General features: G+C 31.4%; 1 protein-coding gene and 1 pseudogene across 2 annotated transcripts; one reads left to right on the top strand and one right to left on the bottom strand.

The window, feature by feature from the left end:
• Nucleotides 1-3,228: 3,228 nt before the first annotated feature.
• On the bottom strand, nt 3,229-3,987 carry LOC123889205 (annotated as a pseudogene).
• Nucleotides 3,988-4,561: 574 nt separating this feature from the next.
• LOC123890366 (kinesin-like protein KIN-5C) lies at nt 4,562-11,012 on the top strand. 2 transcript variants are annotated; one of them, XM_045939963.1, is made up of 23 exons: nt 4,569-4,784; nt 4,872-5,001; nt 5,223-5,381; nt 5,537-5,886; nt 5,965-6,103; nt 6,218-6,315; nt 6,416-6,572; nt 6,937-7,006; nt 7,110-7,186; nt 7,435-7,488; nt 7,585-7,665; nt 7,743-7,854; nt 7,963-8,049; nt 8,151-8,326; nt 8,461-8,622; nt 8,728-8,835; nt 8,965-9,123; nt 9,211-9,294; nt 9,426-9,631; nt 9,710-9,811; nt 10,050-10,159; nt 10,374-10,525; nt 10,602-11,012. In XM_045939963.1, the coding sequence occupies exons 1-23, from the start codon at nt 4,735-4,737 to the stop codon at nt 10,800-10,802; spliced, it is 3,024 nt and encodes a 1,007-aa protein (XP_045795919.1). In that variant the 5' UTR covers nt 4,569-4,734; the 3' UTR covers nt 10,803-11,012. The 2 variants fall into 2 exon arrangements, with proteins under 2 accessions (XP_045795918.1, XP_045795919.1); XM_045939962.1 differs by having other exon boundaries at nt 4,562-4,784; nt 7,435-7,665.
• The last annotated feature ends 6,680 nt before the right edge of the window (nt 11,013-17,692 follow it).

Raw genomic sequence — 17,692 nt, 5'->3', positions numbered from 1 at the left:
TAGCAAAGTGCACCTTTTCAGTTGGACCAAAATACCCATTCTTTTTAATTAATTAACCAAATTACCATCAATGGACGCGGATCCAGTGTCGCGCGCGTACTGCAGGACCATGGTTACAGGCCGTTGATTTCCATCAGACAGCCAAGATCTGATCTCATCAAGACTGTCTGATCAATCAGACATCCCAGATCATCCGAATCCATCAGATTCCAGCGCGTGCACCACACTGGAATACACCCTGGAGAGAGAAGAATCTACTTTTTAAAAGCAGGACACGTGTCGCTGTCTGATTGGCTGAACGTGATTTTTTTCCCATTTAATACTTTGAACTCAATTATTTCGTTGTAAATTAATTTTTTATTTTTTTTTGTACCAAAATTCATAATTTTTTTTTCTCTACAAATAGAGACTTGGTTCGTTTGATTTGGACACAGAAAAAAAAAACCCAATTTTTCACTACCTTAATCTCATTTTTCACTACCTTACATCAACTCACTGAAACCATTCTACCAGAAAAATGGTTTCAGAGTACAAATCTCTGAAACCATTCTACCAGCTAAATGGTTTCAGAAGCAAACACAATTAATAAATTACTCACTGAAACCATTCTACCAGTAAAATAGTTTCAGAGTACAACTATGTGCAACCATTCTACAAGCTAAATGGTTTCAGAAGCAAATAACTAATAATCAACTTACTGAAACCATTCTACCAGCAAAATGGTTTCAGATTACAACTCTCTGAAACCATTGTACCAGATAAATGGTTTCAGAAGCAAACACAATTAATAAATTACTCATTGAAACCATTCTACCAGTAAAATGGTTTCAGAATACAACTATGTGCAACCATTCTACCAGTAAAATGGTTTCAGAAGCAAACATTAGTTTTTAATTACCGTTTTATCTCATTTAATTAACTAAAAATAGTTTCAGGTATCCAAAAATTTCATAAAATATACCAAAAGTTCCATAATATTATCTACTATTTTCCTGGTATAATGGTTTCAGTGAGTTGGTTGAGTGGTGCGTGTTAAATTACAACACACAAGTAACGTATTTAGTAGACAAAAAATGAGATTAATGTAGTGAAAAATTGCATTTTTTTTTCGGTGTCCAAATCAAACGAACCAAGTCTCTATTTGTAGAAGAAAAAAATTATGAATTTTGGTATAAAAAAAAAATTAAAAAATTAATTTACAACGAAATAATTGAGTTCAAAGTATTAAATGAACAAAAATCACGTCCAGCCAACCATTGTGTGACACGTGTCCTACTTTTAAAAAGCAAATTTTTCTCTCTCCAGGGTGTAATCCAGTGTGGCGCACGCGCTGGAATCTGATGGATCAGGATGATTTGGGATGTCGGATTGATCAGACAGTCTTGATGAGATCAGATCTTGGCTGTCTGATGGAAATCAACGGTCTGTAACCATGGTCCTTCGGTACGCGCGCGACACTGGATCCGCGTCTATTAATGGGTATTTTGGTTAATTAATTAAAAAGAATGGGTATTTTGGTCCAATTGAAAAGGTGCACCTTGCTAACTTAGACCTAACTAGGGTCTAAGTTAGAAAACCCCTATATATATATATATATAATAATAATAATAATTGCAAAAACATTAAATAAAAACAACTCAAAATATAGTGATGATATAATAATAATTGCAAAAAAAATAAAATAAAGGGTAAATAGGATTTTACCCCCTGCAAAATAAGCCAGTTTTGCCTTACCCCCTGCAAAAAAAAAAAATTGGATTACCCCCTACAATGTGAAGATTCTTTGGATTACCCCCTGATTGCACAACCTGGCAGGTGATTGTATCAGAATCTTGACGTGGCATGCCAAGTGGCTTTTATTTATTTTTTTATTAATTTTATTAATGCCACGTAGATAAATATATTTCAACCTTACATATTTATTTTTTTTTAAGAAAATTTAAAAAACAATAACACAACCAAAAAATTAAAAGAACAAATTAACATTAAAAAAAAAAAGAGAACAAAATGAATAACAACACAAGTTTTATCTTCAATCTCAAACCATTCCTTCATCTTCAATCCCAAACCCAACCAAAAAATTAACATAACAAGATGAACAGTACACACGAGCTTCATCTTCAACCTCAAACCATTCTTTCATCTTCAAACTCAAACCCAACCAAACCCAGAAAACGCAAATGAAACCAACGGCAAACGACAAGAACAAAACGCAAACGAAACCCATAAACAACAACAAAAACTTAAACGAATCGACAAGAACAAAACAACTAGAACAACAACAAAACAACAAGAACAACAACAAAATGCAAACGTATCTCAGAGTTTTGATTTGTGATTATTGAGATCTATGATACTGTTGTTTGGTGAATGATGATGGGTTGAGTTTTTTTCTTCACTAGTTGTTTGCTTTGTTCGCGATCTAGGTCTTCTCTCTAACAATTCCAAAATCGATATGAGTTTCTTGTTTTTGGGTTTCTTCAAATTAATCTCAGCATCAAATCATTTGTCTTCTTGTTGTTATTTTTTTTCCTGGGAACAAGATTCAAAAAAGTGGAGTGCCAATTGAAAATTAAAATCATAATAGACAAAAGAAAAACAAGAATGAAAGAACTAACTAGTGGTATCTTAGTTGAGGTTTCTAGATTTATGGAAAATGGAAAGAATTTAGAAGATGAATTGTTTGAGTGAAATCTTTAATTTCTTACTTGTTGTTATTGGATTTAGATGGTAGATTATTGTTATAATTTATAGCTATTTTATTTAAAGAGTCAACGAAAAAAATTATATTAAAAAAAAGGTTGGAAGTTTTTTTTTTTTTGACGCAAAGGTTTGGAAGTTAATATATATATTTTTTATGAAATTGTTTTATTTTCTAATGGGATCAAATTATATAATTAAATTAACAAATTTTTTTTATTATATTATGTGGCCTTATTTATCTATGTGGCACACTTTTTTTTTAATTAAAAATGAATGAAAAGCCACGTAGGCATGCTACACATCAATTTTGTCCAGTCAGCGTCCATGTTATCAATCCAGGGGTAAATGATGGAATCTTCATTTTATAGGGGGTAATCCAAAAAATATATTTTGCAGGGGTAAAGCAAAACTGACTTATTTTGCAGGGGGTAAAACCCTATTTACCCTAAAATAAAAACAATTCAAAATATAGTGATGATAAAAATAATAATATTCAGTATAACGATAGATATAGATAATTAACTATTAAACATTATGAAAAACTTCTTTGTAAACCACATTTTCAGTTTCATCCGTGTCTTCCCCTTTTTCATCGGTTATCAATATTTCAAGTCTTTCCTTGAAGTTACTCTTGACACTGCAATATATAGTTGGCCATGAGAAAAAATTGACTGTGGAATATACACACCAACATGTTTAAGTGACTGGCCTGACTCTTATTGATAGTCATAGCAAATGAAACAACCATTGGAAACTGTCGACGTTTAAACTTAAAAGATATTCTTTTATCTGAAGGAGTGAATGATAATCTAGGAATAAAAACTTTCTCACCAATATTGTTGCCAGTTATCACTCTCCCTTCAACGACATATGTTCCCATTTTTGTATTTATCAACCGGGTACCGCATTGCATAACCCTAAGGATTATTCAATGTTTCTCAACAACATTACCGACACTCCCACTTTTAATCTTAGTTTGTGATTCGGAATTCTAGAAGATTTGATGGTGTTCAAGAATTCAGGGGTATGAATATGATCTGGTGTGTCAACATTCGAGTTGGTGTGACATGGAGAATCACAACTCAAATAAGTTTTTTCTTCTAAATGAATTAAATCCAACACATAATCATTGATTGCATCAACAATTGAATTTTTAGGAGCTAATATAGCTCTATCTTGAAAAAAAGTTGGATCATTCATATTGTGCGATAGATCTTGATAAGTGCCCTGAACAATAGATGAAAGATGATCACCTAAGTTAGGAATCAACAGATCCGGTGGTATAAACAAGAAAAAAAATCGAGTTTTCTATAAAAAAAAAGGTTAAAAAACGCAGTAACATAATTGATTTTGTAGATGGAAAAAAAAGTGTTTTTTGTTTTTAGAAAGAAAAATAAAACATGTTAAGTTTAAAAAATATGCATTTAAATGATGTTGATTACTTGTTGTTTAAAAAATTATTTCAACATAACTGATATGACTTAGTGGTAACTATATAAAGTAATATAAGTAAAATGTCATGAAATTGAATCCTGGTGAGTATTTTTTAAACATGTCGCGCACTATTTTTATTCATCCGCTACTTAAGTGGCGAATGCCGTTTGCTACTTAAGTAGCGGACAATGTTTGAATAACTGGTAGGGCGACAAAAGTAACTTTCAAGAAAATTTGGATCGCTGGCATTCACGGTCCATGTTTAACACGATTTGGGCCTATTGTTATTAGGGCCTAAAGAGTAGCCCAATTACACGAATATATTCTCCACAACCGTAAGACGCGAAGTTACAATTTCACACTTCAAAAAAGACACTAAAATCCAAAACGACGAGGGCAAAATGGTCAAGACAAAAATTATTTAGAGCACCGTTGGATCATAAAATTCAAAACATCGAGATCTATAGAGAGAAAGGGCAAAAAGAGAAGAGCGTCTTTCAAAATTCAAATCTCAGAAACAAACGCTACCTTCTTCTCCTACCCCGCTCACAAACCAAAAATCACACTGCAAATTTCATTTTTCAGATCTACCAAAAAATGTCTGGTAAAGAAAAAGGTGTTAACGTTCAAGTTCTTCTTCGATGCAGGTTCATACATTTCATTCATTTTCCTTTTTCTTTGATTTTCCGCATTTCAAAATCTAACTGTAAACTATTTGCTTCGATGCTTCATAGGCCGTTTAGTGATGACGAGTTACGGAGTAACGCGCCGCAAGTGGTTACTTGCAATGATTACAGTAGAGAAGTTGCGGTGTCTCAGAATATTGCCGGTAAACACATCGATAGGGTTTTCACCTTTGATAAGGTTCTTCATTTCTAATCCCTTAATAACTTTTATTTTTGTTGAAACTAGCTTATTGTTTTGATAATTTATTAATTTCCGAGTTTTGTTGTTTTTAGGTTTATTATGCTAAGCTTGAATGAATTAGCAGAAGTGGATTACGTTTTTGTGAAATTAATTAGTTAGGTAATAATAGAATGTTGAATTAAGTGTTGTTAAGTTTAATTGGTTGTGTTTTTTTGTAGGTTTTCGGTCCGTCTGCACAACAAAGGGAACTTTATGAACAAGCAGTTACACCGATTGTAAACGAAGTTCTGGAGGGATTTAATTGTACCATATTTGCTTATGGTCAAACTGGTACTGGTAAAACATTTACTATGGAAGGAGAATGCAAAAGATCGAAGGTATAATTTAGTTTCGTATGCTCTACCGCATAGACAATATCGAAGCCTTGTTAATTAACTATAACTATTAAGTATTAACTATTCATTAATATTCATTAATATACACAAGCAACATTTAGTCATATTAATGATTTTGTTTGATCATTCTACTGCAGAGTGGGCCTAATGGAGAGTTGCCTCCGGAAGCAGGAGTAATTCCTAGGGCTGTTAAGCAGATTTTTGACACACTTGAGAGCCAGAATGCCGAGTATAGTGTGAAAGTAACCTTTTTAGAACTGTATAATGAGGAGATTACTGATTTACTTGCTCCAGAAGAGCTTTCAAAGGTTAGTTTGGAAGAGAAGCAAAAAAAGCAGCTGCCTCTCATGGAGGATGGCAAAGGTGGAGTTCTTGTAAGAGGGTTGGAAGAGGAAATTGTGACGTGTGCTAGTGAGATTTATACTCTTCTTGAAAGAGGGTCTTCTAAACGGCGCACTGCAGAAACTTTACTAAACAAACAATCTAGGTGACTGTTTTTTAAATTGTCTGATTGCATAATCAAATATTCAAAATTCTGTTAGTAATGGTTCATTATGCTATTCAGTCGTTCACATTCATTGTTTTCGATTACAATCCACATCAAAGAAGCAACCCCTGAAGGTGAAGAACTAATTAAGTGTGGTAAACTGAATTTGGTGGATCTTGCCGGTTCAGAAAATATATCTCGTTCTGGTGCTAGGGAGGTAATACATTAGTAGTATACTAGTTTTTTTAGAAATTTACACTATACACCATGGGGGTTCCATAATAAATAATAATTTTCCACTTGATAATTTTAGTTTTGTAATATTTGTTAGGGACGTGCACGAGAAGCTGGAGAAATTAATAAAAGTTTGCTTACATTAGGGCGAGTGATTAATGCACTTGTGGAGCACCTTGGTCATATCCCTTACAGGTTCTTGCTTCTCGACTCCTGATAATGCTCCACTCTGTGGTTTTCTGAGGTTATCCTTTTCCTTGTATGCTTACATGGCTATATGTTGATATTATTTTAGGGATAGCAAGCTGACTCGTTTACTCCGTGATTCACTTGGGGGAAGAACCAAGACATGCATTATAGCGACAGTATCCCCTGCTGTTCATTGCTTAGAGGAAACTTTGAGCACATTGGATTATGCACATAGGGCAAAGAACATTAGGAATAAGCCAGAGGTTTGTTGCTGTTTGAGGGAATTTTATACAGTACAATACATTAAGAGAAACATGTATGACTGAGTACTTGTTAAAAATTACAATTGAAATACAATACATTATATTTACTTTTGTTGCCAAAATCCCCAGAGTACCGGTTCTTCCAATTAGATACATTCAATTGTGCTGGGACAAGCTGAGTGCTTTAAGGGCCATTATTTTTACAATGGACTTGTTACTACCAAGCTAGCTCTAACTTAACAATTTTTAAAATTTAAGATCAGGAAGATGTGCAGATATTTTTCATATTGCTCTGACATGGTTCTATGCTATGCCTATACTATAGCATTGTTTTTCAACTGCTTTTATATTCTTATTGTTTTAGGTCAACCAAAAAATGATGAAATCAACACTTATCAAGGATCTTTATGGTGAAATTGACCGCCTTAAGGCCGGTGAGTCACTTGATTATTTAGTTGTTAATAAAATAAGTATTTTTGTGAATCCTTTTGACTTCTTTCCACAAGTATTGATGATAAAATTTGTGACTTTGATCAGAGGTTTATGCTACCCGTGAGAAAAATGGCGTCTATATTCCAAAGGAAAGATACTATCAAGAAGAGATTGAAAAGAAGGTAGTCATTTTTTTTTTCTTGGTTTATTTCCAGCTGTTGTGATATGATTATTTCAATAGATTCATCAAGACTATCAGCTGCTGAAATTATTAACATTTTTATTTTTAATGCCTTGGACATTTCTTGTTTCCTACCTCGTTTATCCTTCTTTTTTCCGGTTCATGGCTGGTAAAATTTAATTAATGTTTGATTTGCATGATCTGGTCGTTAAAACCACTTCTTATGATGCATGTTTTTCTTCTGCTAAGGCTATGGCAGATCAGATTGAGCAGATGGGCATCACAATAGAATCTTATCAGAAGGTTTGTTCAATTAACAAAAAATGTAGTCTTATATATGATGCTAGGCGCCTGTATGTTGTATCTGCAATGCTTAACTTTTTTATATGTTTCAACCAGCAACTGGAGGATATGAGAAACAAGTATGATGATCAAGTTCGCCAGTGCTCTGATTTAAGCAACAAACTTGATACCACCGAGGTCAGATATCATTTTTTTCCCTTTCGTCATTAAATTCTACATAATTGCTTATAAGGGGAATATTGTAAACCACACAGAAAAACTTGAACAAAACTAGCAAGGTTCTTGGCAATAGAGAGGAAGAATTGAAAAAGTGTCGCTATACCCTGAATGAAAAGGAATTCATCATATCTGAACAGAGAAAAGCAGGTATTCAGGATTGTGTTTCTATCACTGTTTTTTTCTGTAATATGTTCCTTTTAGGTAGGAAATGTTAAATTCTGTAATGATTGGGTTAATGTTAACTATGTGTAACAGAAAATGCTCTAGCTCATCAAGCATGCGTTTTACAAGCTGATTTAGAAAAAGCTCTTCAGGATAATGCCTCATTATTTCTGAAAATTGGTAGGTGATTTCTTTTCTCTGCTTTGATTTATAAAGAAGTTAGTATTAGTATTATTTAGTAATATATAATATATTTATTTATGTCTCTGATAATTGTATAGGCAGAGAAGATAAACTTAGCTCAGAAAATAGAGCTGTTGTGAACAATTATCAAGCGGAACTTGCCCAGCAGGTTGGTTCTCTTTGCAACGTTGTTGCAACATCGTTGTCTGAACAGAATGGACATCTACAAGGTGTGGAGAAGCTCTGTAATTCCTTTTTGGGCATTCATGACAAGGTGCACACATCACATCCAAGCAGTTGTTCTTGTTGTTTACACTCTTTCATGCTTTCATTCAATTTCTTAATTCCTCTGTGTTAGGCTTTTTGTATTTGTTATAGAATCCTCAATCCTCATTTTGTTGCCTGTAGGCGGTTGTTGATTTGAAAGAGAAAATGAAAGAATTGAGGGGGGTGTATGTGTCGCATATTGAGGCAGTGCAAAATGTTGTGCGTTTGCATATGGCAAACTCGGATGCATCCTTGGAGGAGTTATCATCTGCCATATCCTCTCACGGTCATTCAATAGAAGAAGTATGTTTCAACTGCTCTAACAATTAATTATTTTAGTTTTTAATTATTTTGTCCACTTGTCATTCTTTTCAACACTAAGACAGTTATTTTTTTCTGATGAATCAGTTCCTTACTATCGCGTCCACGGAAGCCGGCTCAATATTTGACGAGCTTCAGAGCTGCCTTTCAACACAACATGGTGAATTGACACTTTTTGCTAAGGAAGTACGCAATGTATGTGCTTGACGTTTTCCTTTGTGTTCATCGTTTCCCTGTTTTGTATAATTCTCTTTAATCCGTTTTTGTTTTGACTGATGCTATATCTACTTTTCTTGTATTTGTTCTTTGTATTGTGAACGACAGAGGTTCAATCTTAGTGTGGAACAAATAAAGGAGATATCTGAGAAATCTGAAGAATTAGTGGAAAAGCTTTTTGGAGAATCAAAAAAGCTTGAGGATTTTGTAGCACAGGCTGACCAAATGCAAACAGATAGCATTGAAGAGTTTAAGAAAGCTTATGAGGTTAAAATATTACATTTACTTGTGTTGTTTGGAAGATGTTTATGATTTTTGTCATCTGATATGGACATCTTATTCTATTCTGTACAGGAGCAATCAAAATCTGAGTCAGAGAAACTCATTGCTGATATGACTAGTTTGGTTTCTGATGTCATTCGTCGTCAAAATGATCTTGTTAGTTTTTGGTGTTTTTTCTTATTTATTATTTTATTTTTCTCGTTCTGAATGGGTGATGCTTGTGGGTTTGTTCATATGTTTTTTTTATGTCAATTTAATGACTGTAATCTAATGGTTGGTCTTTGCAGGTAAACTCAAAGCTTGTTGGTCTTAGAGAAAATGGTATAAAGAACAAGTCATTCTTGGTTGGACACGCGTCATCAGTGGGAGAAATTGTCACCAGTGCAAAAAGAAAATGGCAGTCGTATACCATACAAGCAGAAAAAGAAGCAAAAGATACTGCTGACTATTCTGCAGCAAAGCATTGTCGTATGGAGGTACTCCTGCAGCAATGGTATGTGTTATTTCTCCTAGTTGTCTTGGTCTAAATCCTCTCACTCACCTTCTAACAATCCTTTTTTAATTATTGTAGTGTTAACACGGCTCATTCGGCTTTTGGACAAGTGAAGAGGACACATGAGGCTGTAAATGAGTTAGGGGCCAAACATATTTTTGCGTCAAATTCACTTATCAGGTGTGTGGTGGACTATTGTCACAAATAATTTTGTTGTTGTGCAATACTCCCTCCTGTTTCAATTATAAGTAAAAAACCACTTTTTATATTCATGGAATAACTAATGTAAAAAGTGAAATGTTTATATTTGAGACCAGAGGTATTATGTTCATTTGGGATAAAATAACTTTGGTCAAATTTAAGCTTTAATTAATGTCTCGTGTAAATATGTAATGCGATATCAATTACTTTGGTACAGGAGTGCTTGTGATAGCAATGTGCAACATGTTGCTGAGGTCAATTCTGCTCGAGCAGCAGCCGAGGAAGATGTGGCAAAGAACAGTGACGATTTTCTTAAGCAGTTTGATGGTGCGTATTGTAATATCAGCTGAAGTTGTGTGATCATGACTAGATTCAAATATCTGTGATTGCATAATGCATGCAAATATCATAGATATAAATTATAATAGTATAACAAACATTTATGAAGTGCATGTCTCCATCATCTCATCCTTTTTTTTTTCAAGTTGTTATTATATGCTTTGCATTCATGTGATCCTTTTTCTTGGGGTATTTTTTCCAGCCACATCTGCAGAAGAACGTGAGTCTGTATGTAGCGTCGTAAATGTTGTGAAAAGCCATGCATATACACTTGATAAGTTCAGGGAGGATCATGCTGGACAAGCTACTTCCATTGAACATAGGGCATGCGAGACTTTCCAGCAGGAGTATATGGTAGGTTACTTTATGGTCTGATGATCACATTGTTTAACTTGAAATTTGGTTTATTGATTTGTGTTGTTTCTTGCAGGACTATGAGCCTAGTGGTACAACGCCGATAAGATGTGAGCCTGAGGTTCCGAGTAAAGGTACAATTGACTCTCTTCGAACGTTGCCAATCGAAACCCTTCTTGAGGAATTCCGGGAAAATAATTCATATGAATCTTCTTCTGATGTAAAGGAGTTGAAACCATCACTTATTCCACGCTCTCCTCTCACCCAATTGAATTAATGAATGGTGGAAACAACTTGCTCAGTTGTCTGTTGTGGAATCAAATTTGTATCATTATTTGTAACATCAAAATGTTTTCTTACCAGTTTAAATATTTTTGAAGCATGCAAAATCTGGTAATAGGATGTATTGTAATATCTAAGGTAAAGTACTCGTGTCTAAATCCCATCTTGGGATGAAATATAGCTCAAATAATAGTTATTTTTGGTATCTTACTTGGTTAATATTTACTTTTTCTGATATTGTATATTTTGGGCTACTAATCTGTTGCATTTAATTGAGAATGTGGGATTGTTTTGTCAGTCATGTTGGGCACTGTCAAAGACATACTACTATATAGCAAGGTTGTCAGAACCGGACCGGCCATTGAACTGGCGAGCTCACCGATTCAAGGTTCACTTGGTCGGACCGGGTTCAATCGGGATCGAACCGTTTTTAATTAAATATATATTTTAATTAATATATAAGTAAATATATATGAATAATTGTTGAATATTTCATAATTTCACACATTAAAAAGATAAAATGTCACAAGTCAAAATAAAATAAAATTTATAATTCAAACTAAATGAAAAATAGATGAAAAACAAAAACATTTCCTATTCCTACAACGTCGTTTTGTTTCAGATTTTTTTTTAAAAAAATAAATTAAAACGACGTCGTTTTGCCCTTTTTTTTTTAAAAAAAAACTGCAAAACCGCTTGAACCGCCCGCCCGGTTCAACCCCGGTTCACGTGTTTTTTTGCCGGTCGGTTTTCTATCCGTTTTTTTGCTCAAAACTGAATCGTTTTCATGACCGGTTCACGGTCCGACCGGTCGGTTTTGATAACCTTGCTATATAGTATATATATGCAACGAGGTGTAATAATACTAACGGTGGGAAAGCTATTTAATTTTCCCGTGATTGGATGGCTTGAAATTATGACAACTTTGTTTACTTATTTTACTTAAACATAGAATGTCTGTATCAATTTTTTTCTCAAGTAATTTAGTGACTATAAATTTTACTTTTAAGGTGGATAAGTGAGATGACCGTAGTTTGAACCTCGACAATGTAATATTCTTGTCAATTGAGTTAAACTCACAGAACACTATGTACCAGCTATTATTTTTTGTATAATGTGTTTTTTCGTAAGATGCCTTTTAATAAGTAATAGTGTAAATTAAACTATATTAATTTTTATTTTTTTGGGTTAAGTAATTTAGAGGTTAAATTTTTTCATTAAAATTGGAAGTTAAAAATGAGTTAACGGCTTAAATTAACAACTAGCAATTAAAAGACATTATACAAAGGCTTTACTTACCTCGTCACCAAACTCTGTACTACTAGGATCCTCTTCTCCTAGAAATCAGAGAATTAAAAAATAAACTTTAGGTGTTTAAGTAAAAAAAGTTCTCTTATAATTTTAAGCCATCGGATATATGAATAGTAATATGGATGGTGAGATTAGGCCTTTTCCCATTAAAAAAAAAAACTTTCGCATCCTAACCTTCACCAATACTATAAGGGTCCGTTTGGTGCGCAGGATATCATAGTGACAGGATAGGATATAAAACAGGATAAGGATAGGATATGATAACAGCAGGATAACAGTTATACTCAGTTATCATATCCTGTGTTTGGTGCACACAGGATAACAAACATGATAACTATTATATTTTGTTTTTAATACATACTTGCTCATAATAATATGATAAGATATATAACATATTTAATTGACAAAATTACTCTTGTAAAACAATTGTTATTTTTTTAAAATTATTTTGTAATACTTTGAATTTTATAAATAAAAAATATAAATAAGTAATCAAATAACTTTATATAATTTAAAATAAAAATCATGAGAAAATAATCAAGTTTAATTTTTTTATATGAATCATGATCAAATAAATAACTCAATAATATATACATGTTAGATAAGCCAAATAAATATATGATATATCTCATACGTAAATAATAAAACTACTATTGCAAAAGAATTATATTTAATTTTTTATAAAATTTAAATTAATATCCCTATTTGTCAATTTTTTAATAATAATTTTACTTTAAAATATTGTAATTTTAGTAAAATTTTGATTTTTTAGAATATATAAATTACAAAATTACCCCTGTGAAAAAATCACATACATATTTAAAAATTAATTATTTAATTATTTATATTTTATTAATTTTATTTTATGTATTTTAAAATATATTTTATAAAATAAACCAATAATTTTTTTTTCTTATCCTATCATGCTGGTAACCCAGCTCAAATTCAGGATAAGAATTATAACTAGAGAGACAGGATAGGATAAGCTTCAGGATTAACTTATCATATCCTGCTGTATCACCAAACACTGGATTGCGGCAGGATATGATACAGTTATCCTATCCTGTCTCTTATCTGTGCACCAAACGGGCCCTAATGCTATTGCTATGGAGTGAGAAAGAAATCTGGCTTGATACATATATTACAGATTAATTATTAATTATACTTAAATATTTTTTTTTTACACATTGAAAGTACGTAATTGTTAAGAAGTTCCACATCGCTTGCGAGATGACCTGAATATGTGTTTATAAATATTAAGATGATATCAGAGTCTCCTCCACGATTTGTTGGGCTATCTGATATCAATTTCTGATCAGACCATCCACCATTTATATTCGCGTCAAAAGCCCAAAGAAATCCTCACCTTACTCCCAATTTTAAGAGTAATAAAATAAATCACGATAAATATTACTGCTTCCGTAACACTATATAAGTAAAAATTACATTTCAATTTTATTGCGTAACTAATGTATTTGGTATATAATAGTGATGTAAGAGGGTTTCTTTAGTAATTTATTATTTTAGATAGATTTAGTTTTATTATATTTTAGGTAGATTTATTATTTTTATATTTCACCTAGATTAGTTATTTTTATATTTTAGGTAAATTTATTATTTTTATTTAGTTAGGTTTGTTATTTTCTTTTGGGTAAATGATCATTTACCCCCTGCAAAATAAGCAAATTTTCGTTTACCCCCCTGTGCATATTTTTTTTCTGTTTACCCCCCTGCAAAAAATAAATTCTCTCATTTTGCCCCCTGGCTGTACAGCAGGACATGTGACTGTGCAAATCTGCTGACGTGGCTTGTACACATGGAAAAAATCATTTATATTTTTTTAAAAAATTCCACGTCAGATATTTTTTTTTTATAAAAACTAAATTTTTTTTCCTACAAAATAAAAAAACCAGTTTTCTTATTTTCTTTTCCCAAAATTAAAAAAAATTCCTACAAATAATTTTTTTTCCTACAAAATTTTAAAAATTATATTTGTTTTCCTACAAACGAATTTAAAAAAAAAAAATTCCTCCAAAAATAAAAAAATGAATTTTCTTATTTTACTCCCAAAATAAAGATTTACTCCGAAATAAAGTTTATTTCCAAATTAAATATTTTAAAGATTTATTTTCAAATCTCTTAAAATTAAAAAAAAACATAATCTTTAATTTTTAAAAACAAAACTTTATTTTTTTTGTTAATCTCTTTGAATTAAAAAAAAAATAGAAGAGGAAGTTTTATTTGTGTTTTCCTCTTCTTCCAAAATTATATGTGATATTAAATTATGCAGCAAAAAAAATTAAGCAAAATTATGCTTCAATTCTTATGTGATATTAAATTGTGCAGCAACCTTAGCTTGTACTATATCTGCAGCACTAAATTACGCAGACAAAAATAAAGATTCTATTTTTTTTAATTAAAAGATATTTGAAAATAAATCGTTAAATTCTTTATTTTGGGGACAAAATAAGAAAATTTAATTTATTATTTATGCAAAAAAAGTTATTTTTGTACGAAATCTTTTATTTTTTTTTATTTTGTAGGAAAAAAATTATTTGTAGGAAATTTTATTTTAAATTTTGGGAAAAAAAAATCGTTTTTTTTTTTGTAGGATTTTTTTTTTAAAAAAAATTATGTGACATGGAATTTAAAAAATAAATATAAATGATTTTTTCCACGTGTACAAGCCACGTCAGCAGATTTGCACAGTCACATGTCCTGCTGTACACCTAGGGGGCAAAATGAGGGAATCTATTTTTTGCAGGGGGGTAAACAGAAAAAAAATCTGCATAGGGGGGTAAACGAAAATTTGCTTATTTTGCAGGGGGGTAAATGATCATTTACCCTTTTCTTTTACAATCTTTTAGGAGATTTGTTATTTTTATTTTTCACTCCTATTTAAGCTAAACTATCGTAGCCTTGAAGGCAAACTTTTGATCGAATAAAAATACAGAGATTTTTCTCAAGTTTGGTGGATTCCAAATTATTCCCTCTGGTGGATTCTGGAAGTCTAGTGGATTCTAGATTAATTACTCTTTCGGTGGACTCCGAAACTCTATTTTGACAAGTTTATGTTTGCGGCTTGTCTTTATCCATTAGGTTTAGCGTTTTGCTAACCTAGCGTTTCCGTAACCCTATATAATAGGGACGAAGTAAATTTTAAATAACGTTTTTTAAATGTTAATTGCACATTGCAGCTCACGGCACTACATGAAGCGAAGTTTTCATCCATGTGACATGTCCATGTCAGTTACGGGTGCTCGCGGTTCGGTTTGGATCGGTTTTGAGGCAAAAACTCATTCGATCCAAAAATAAATTTATTTGCGGTTTGGTTCGGTTTTGGATGACAAATAAAAAAAATCCGATCCAATCCGATCCAATATTATGCGGTTTAATTTGGATCGGTTTTTGGATATCCAAATTATAAATTGTAATTTTTTTTAATAAATATAAATATTATAAAAAACGCTACAAAATAATAGTTTGACATTTTTGACAAAATAAATATTAAGTTTGATGTAAAATATAACATATAATATATTGAAAATTAATATTTTGGAATGACAATTACCAATTATATTCGAAACATATAAAAAGTAAAAAAAAAAATAGATTTAATTAAACTAACATATAGTATTAACAAAATTTAAAATGAAAAAAAAGGTTAATGCAATATATATTTATACTAATAAAAAGATAAATAAACATTAAAATATATGTATGCGGTTTGGTTCGGTTTGGATCGGTTTTAAGAAATCAATCCGAAATCCGATCCAACGGTTTTTACAAAAGAACATCCAAACACATCCAAAAAACTTCGGTTTTTTGCGGTTTTTAGTTTTTTTGAATCGGTTTTCGGTTTTTATTTGGATTGGTTTGGATTTGAGCACCCATAATATCAGTGATGCAATTTGATATATAGATATTGCTTGTTTCATATAGTAATCGGTATCCACAACTCACTTATAATATAACTAACATTTTATGTCATATATACAAATTGTTGTTTTCATTGATGGGATAATATCCCTAAATTATCAATAGATAGTTTTATATATATATATATATATTTTAAAAAAAATTAAATATGCACCGAAGTTGAAATGTTACATATTTGTAGACCTGAAAGATTCATAACTCTAAATTATGAATAGAGTTTTTTTTTTTCTTTAACAATAAATTATGATCGAGTTAAATAGTAAGATCTTTTGAGTTTACAATATTATATTTTCATGTAAATTTATATTATTACAATTTTTTTTAATTAAGTGACTAGTTTCTGTTAAACAATTTGTGGTTTCTACGCTCCAAACTGAATTTTTATATACACAAGAGTCACGACTCCAATCACTTTTTTAGGAGTCAAAATCATTTACCATTTAAAGATAATTGTTAATCTATGTAAAACTAGTAAAGGGAGCATGTATATAAGATAATTTTCTCAAACAAGTTATAGATAGATAAATTCAAATAACACGTATGAGTGGAAATGCCTAATTTTTCACTCTTTGGCGAGAGAATCGCGTTTAAAACAATGAAAATTTATCCAAATCCTATTTTTAATCAATCTTAGTCACAAATCCCTCCCTAATACACATTTTCACGTCTCTTTCTCTAAACTTTCTATCTCTAATTTCCCATGTTAAATACAAGTTTCTTTTTGTATGATTTGATATTAATTTTTCAATAATGTTTCTTTCAAATGGTGTCACCATCTTTGTAGCTTTTATTTCCATTAATTTATTGCTAATAAACAATGGTGTTGAAGCATTTCATGAAATACATCCACATCTTCAATCTGTTTCAGCTCTTTCCGTGAGTGAATTGCATAGAACTGGATATCATTTTCAACCTCCTAGGAACTGGATCAACGGTTCGTAACATTCTTACTTTTTATAATACATCCCCATTTGTTTTGTGATATAGAACATATGAAACTATAATATTAGCACTACATTATTAGCCTAAACTTAAGCATTTTGCATATATATACTTTTTTTTGCATGCGATCAAACTCTTCTATTGGACATCAACAAGCTGGCTATGGGATACGCAAACCTTTTTTTTTTTTTTTTTTTTTTCTTTTATTTTTATGTAGCCTAAAATTTCAGCTTTTATGCTATGTTAAAATTTTCTTTGACCGTTCCGAACTTAACTCAGTTGACAGAGACATTACATTATATATGAGGAGGCTGAGTTTCGAACCCTGATCATCTCACTTTTCCATTTTAAGGGTGAAATTTACACGGTGAATCAATGATCATCTGATATTAACAATGTTGAACATAGTAGCCCATTAGATTTTATTATCTAACCGAACATCATTAAATTAATTACACATGATTGATTATCATATATGTCTTATCATTGTAAATTAATTTTATATTGACATATTCAATAGGAATCTTCTGTCAACAAAAATCAATAGGGATCAATCCTTTATACACGTGTAACAAAAATAAAATGGAGTGTAGAAACCCTTATATTTGATAAAAATAACTCTGTTTATGTGGTTTTCTTGAAAAGTTTCAAACTAATTTATTTTTATAATTAACCTTATATATTATTTACTTC

Source organism: Trifolium pratense, linkage group LG6 (assembly GCF_020283565.1).
Source record: "Trifolium pratense cultivar HEN17-A07 linkage group LG6, ARS_RC_1.1, whole genome shotgun sequence".
Taxonomy (NCBI): domain Eukaryota; kingdom Viridiplantae; phylum Streptophyta; class Magnoliopsida; order Fabales; family Fabaceae; genus Trifolium; species Trifolium pratense.
The sequence above is the reverse complement of the archived record's forward strand: the minus strand, read 5'-3'. Positions and strand labels throughout refer to the sequence as shown.

Excerpts from the sequence above, each read along its gene's own strand:
- LOC123890366 (XM_045939962.1), top strand. The coding sequence starts at position 4,735 with ATGTCTGGTAAAGAAAAAGGTGTTAACGTTCAAGTTCTTCTTCGATGC. Across the intron at positions 9,295-9,425 it reads TTCGTCGTCAAAATGATCTT|GTAAACTCAAAGCTTGTTGG; the intron begins GTTAGTTTTTGG and ends TGGTCTTTGCAG. Across the intron at positions 10,526-10,601 it reads CTTTCCAGCAGGAGTATATG|GACTATGAGCCTAGTGGTAC; the intron begins GTAGGTTACTTT and ends TGTTTCTTGCAG.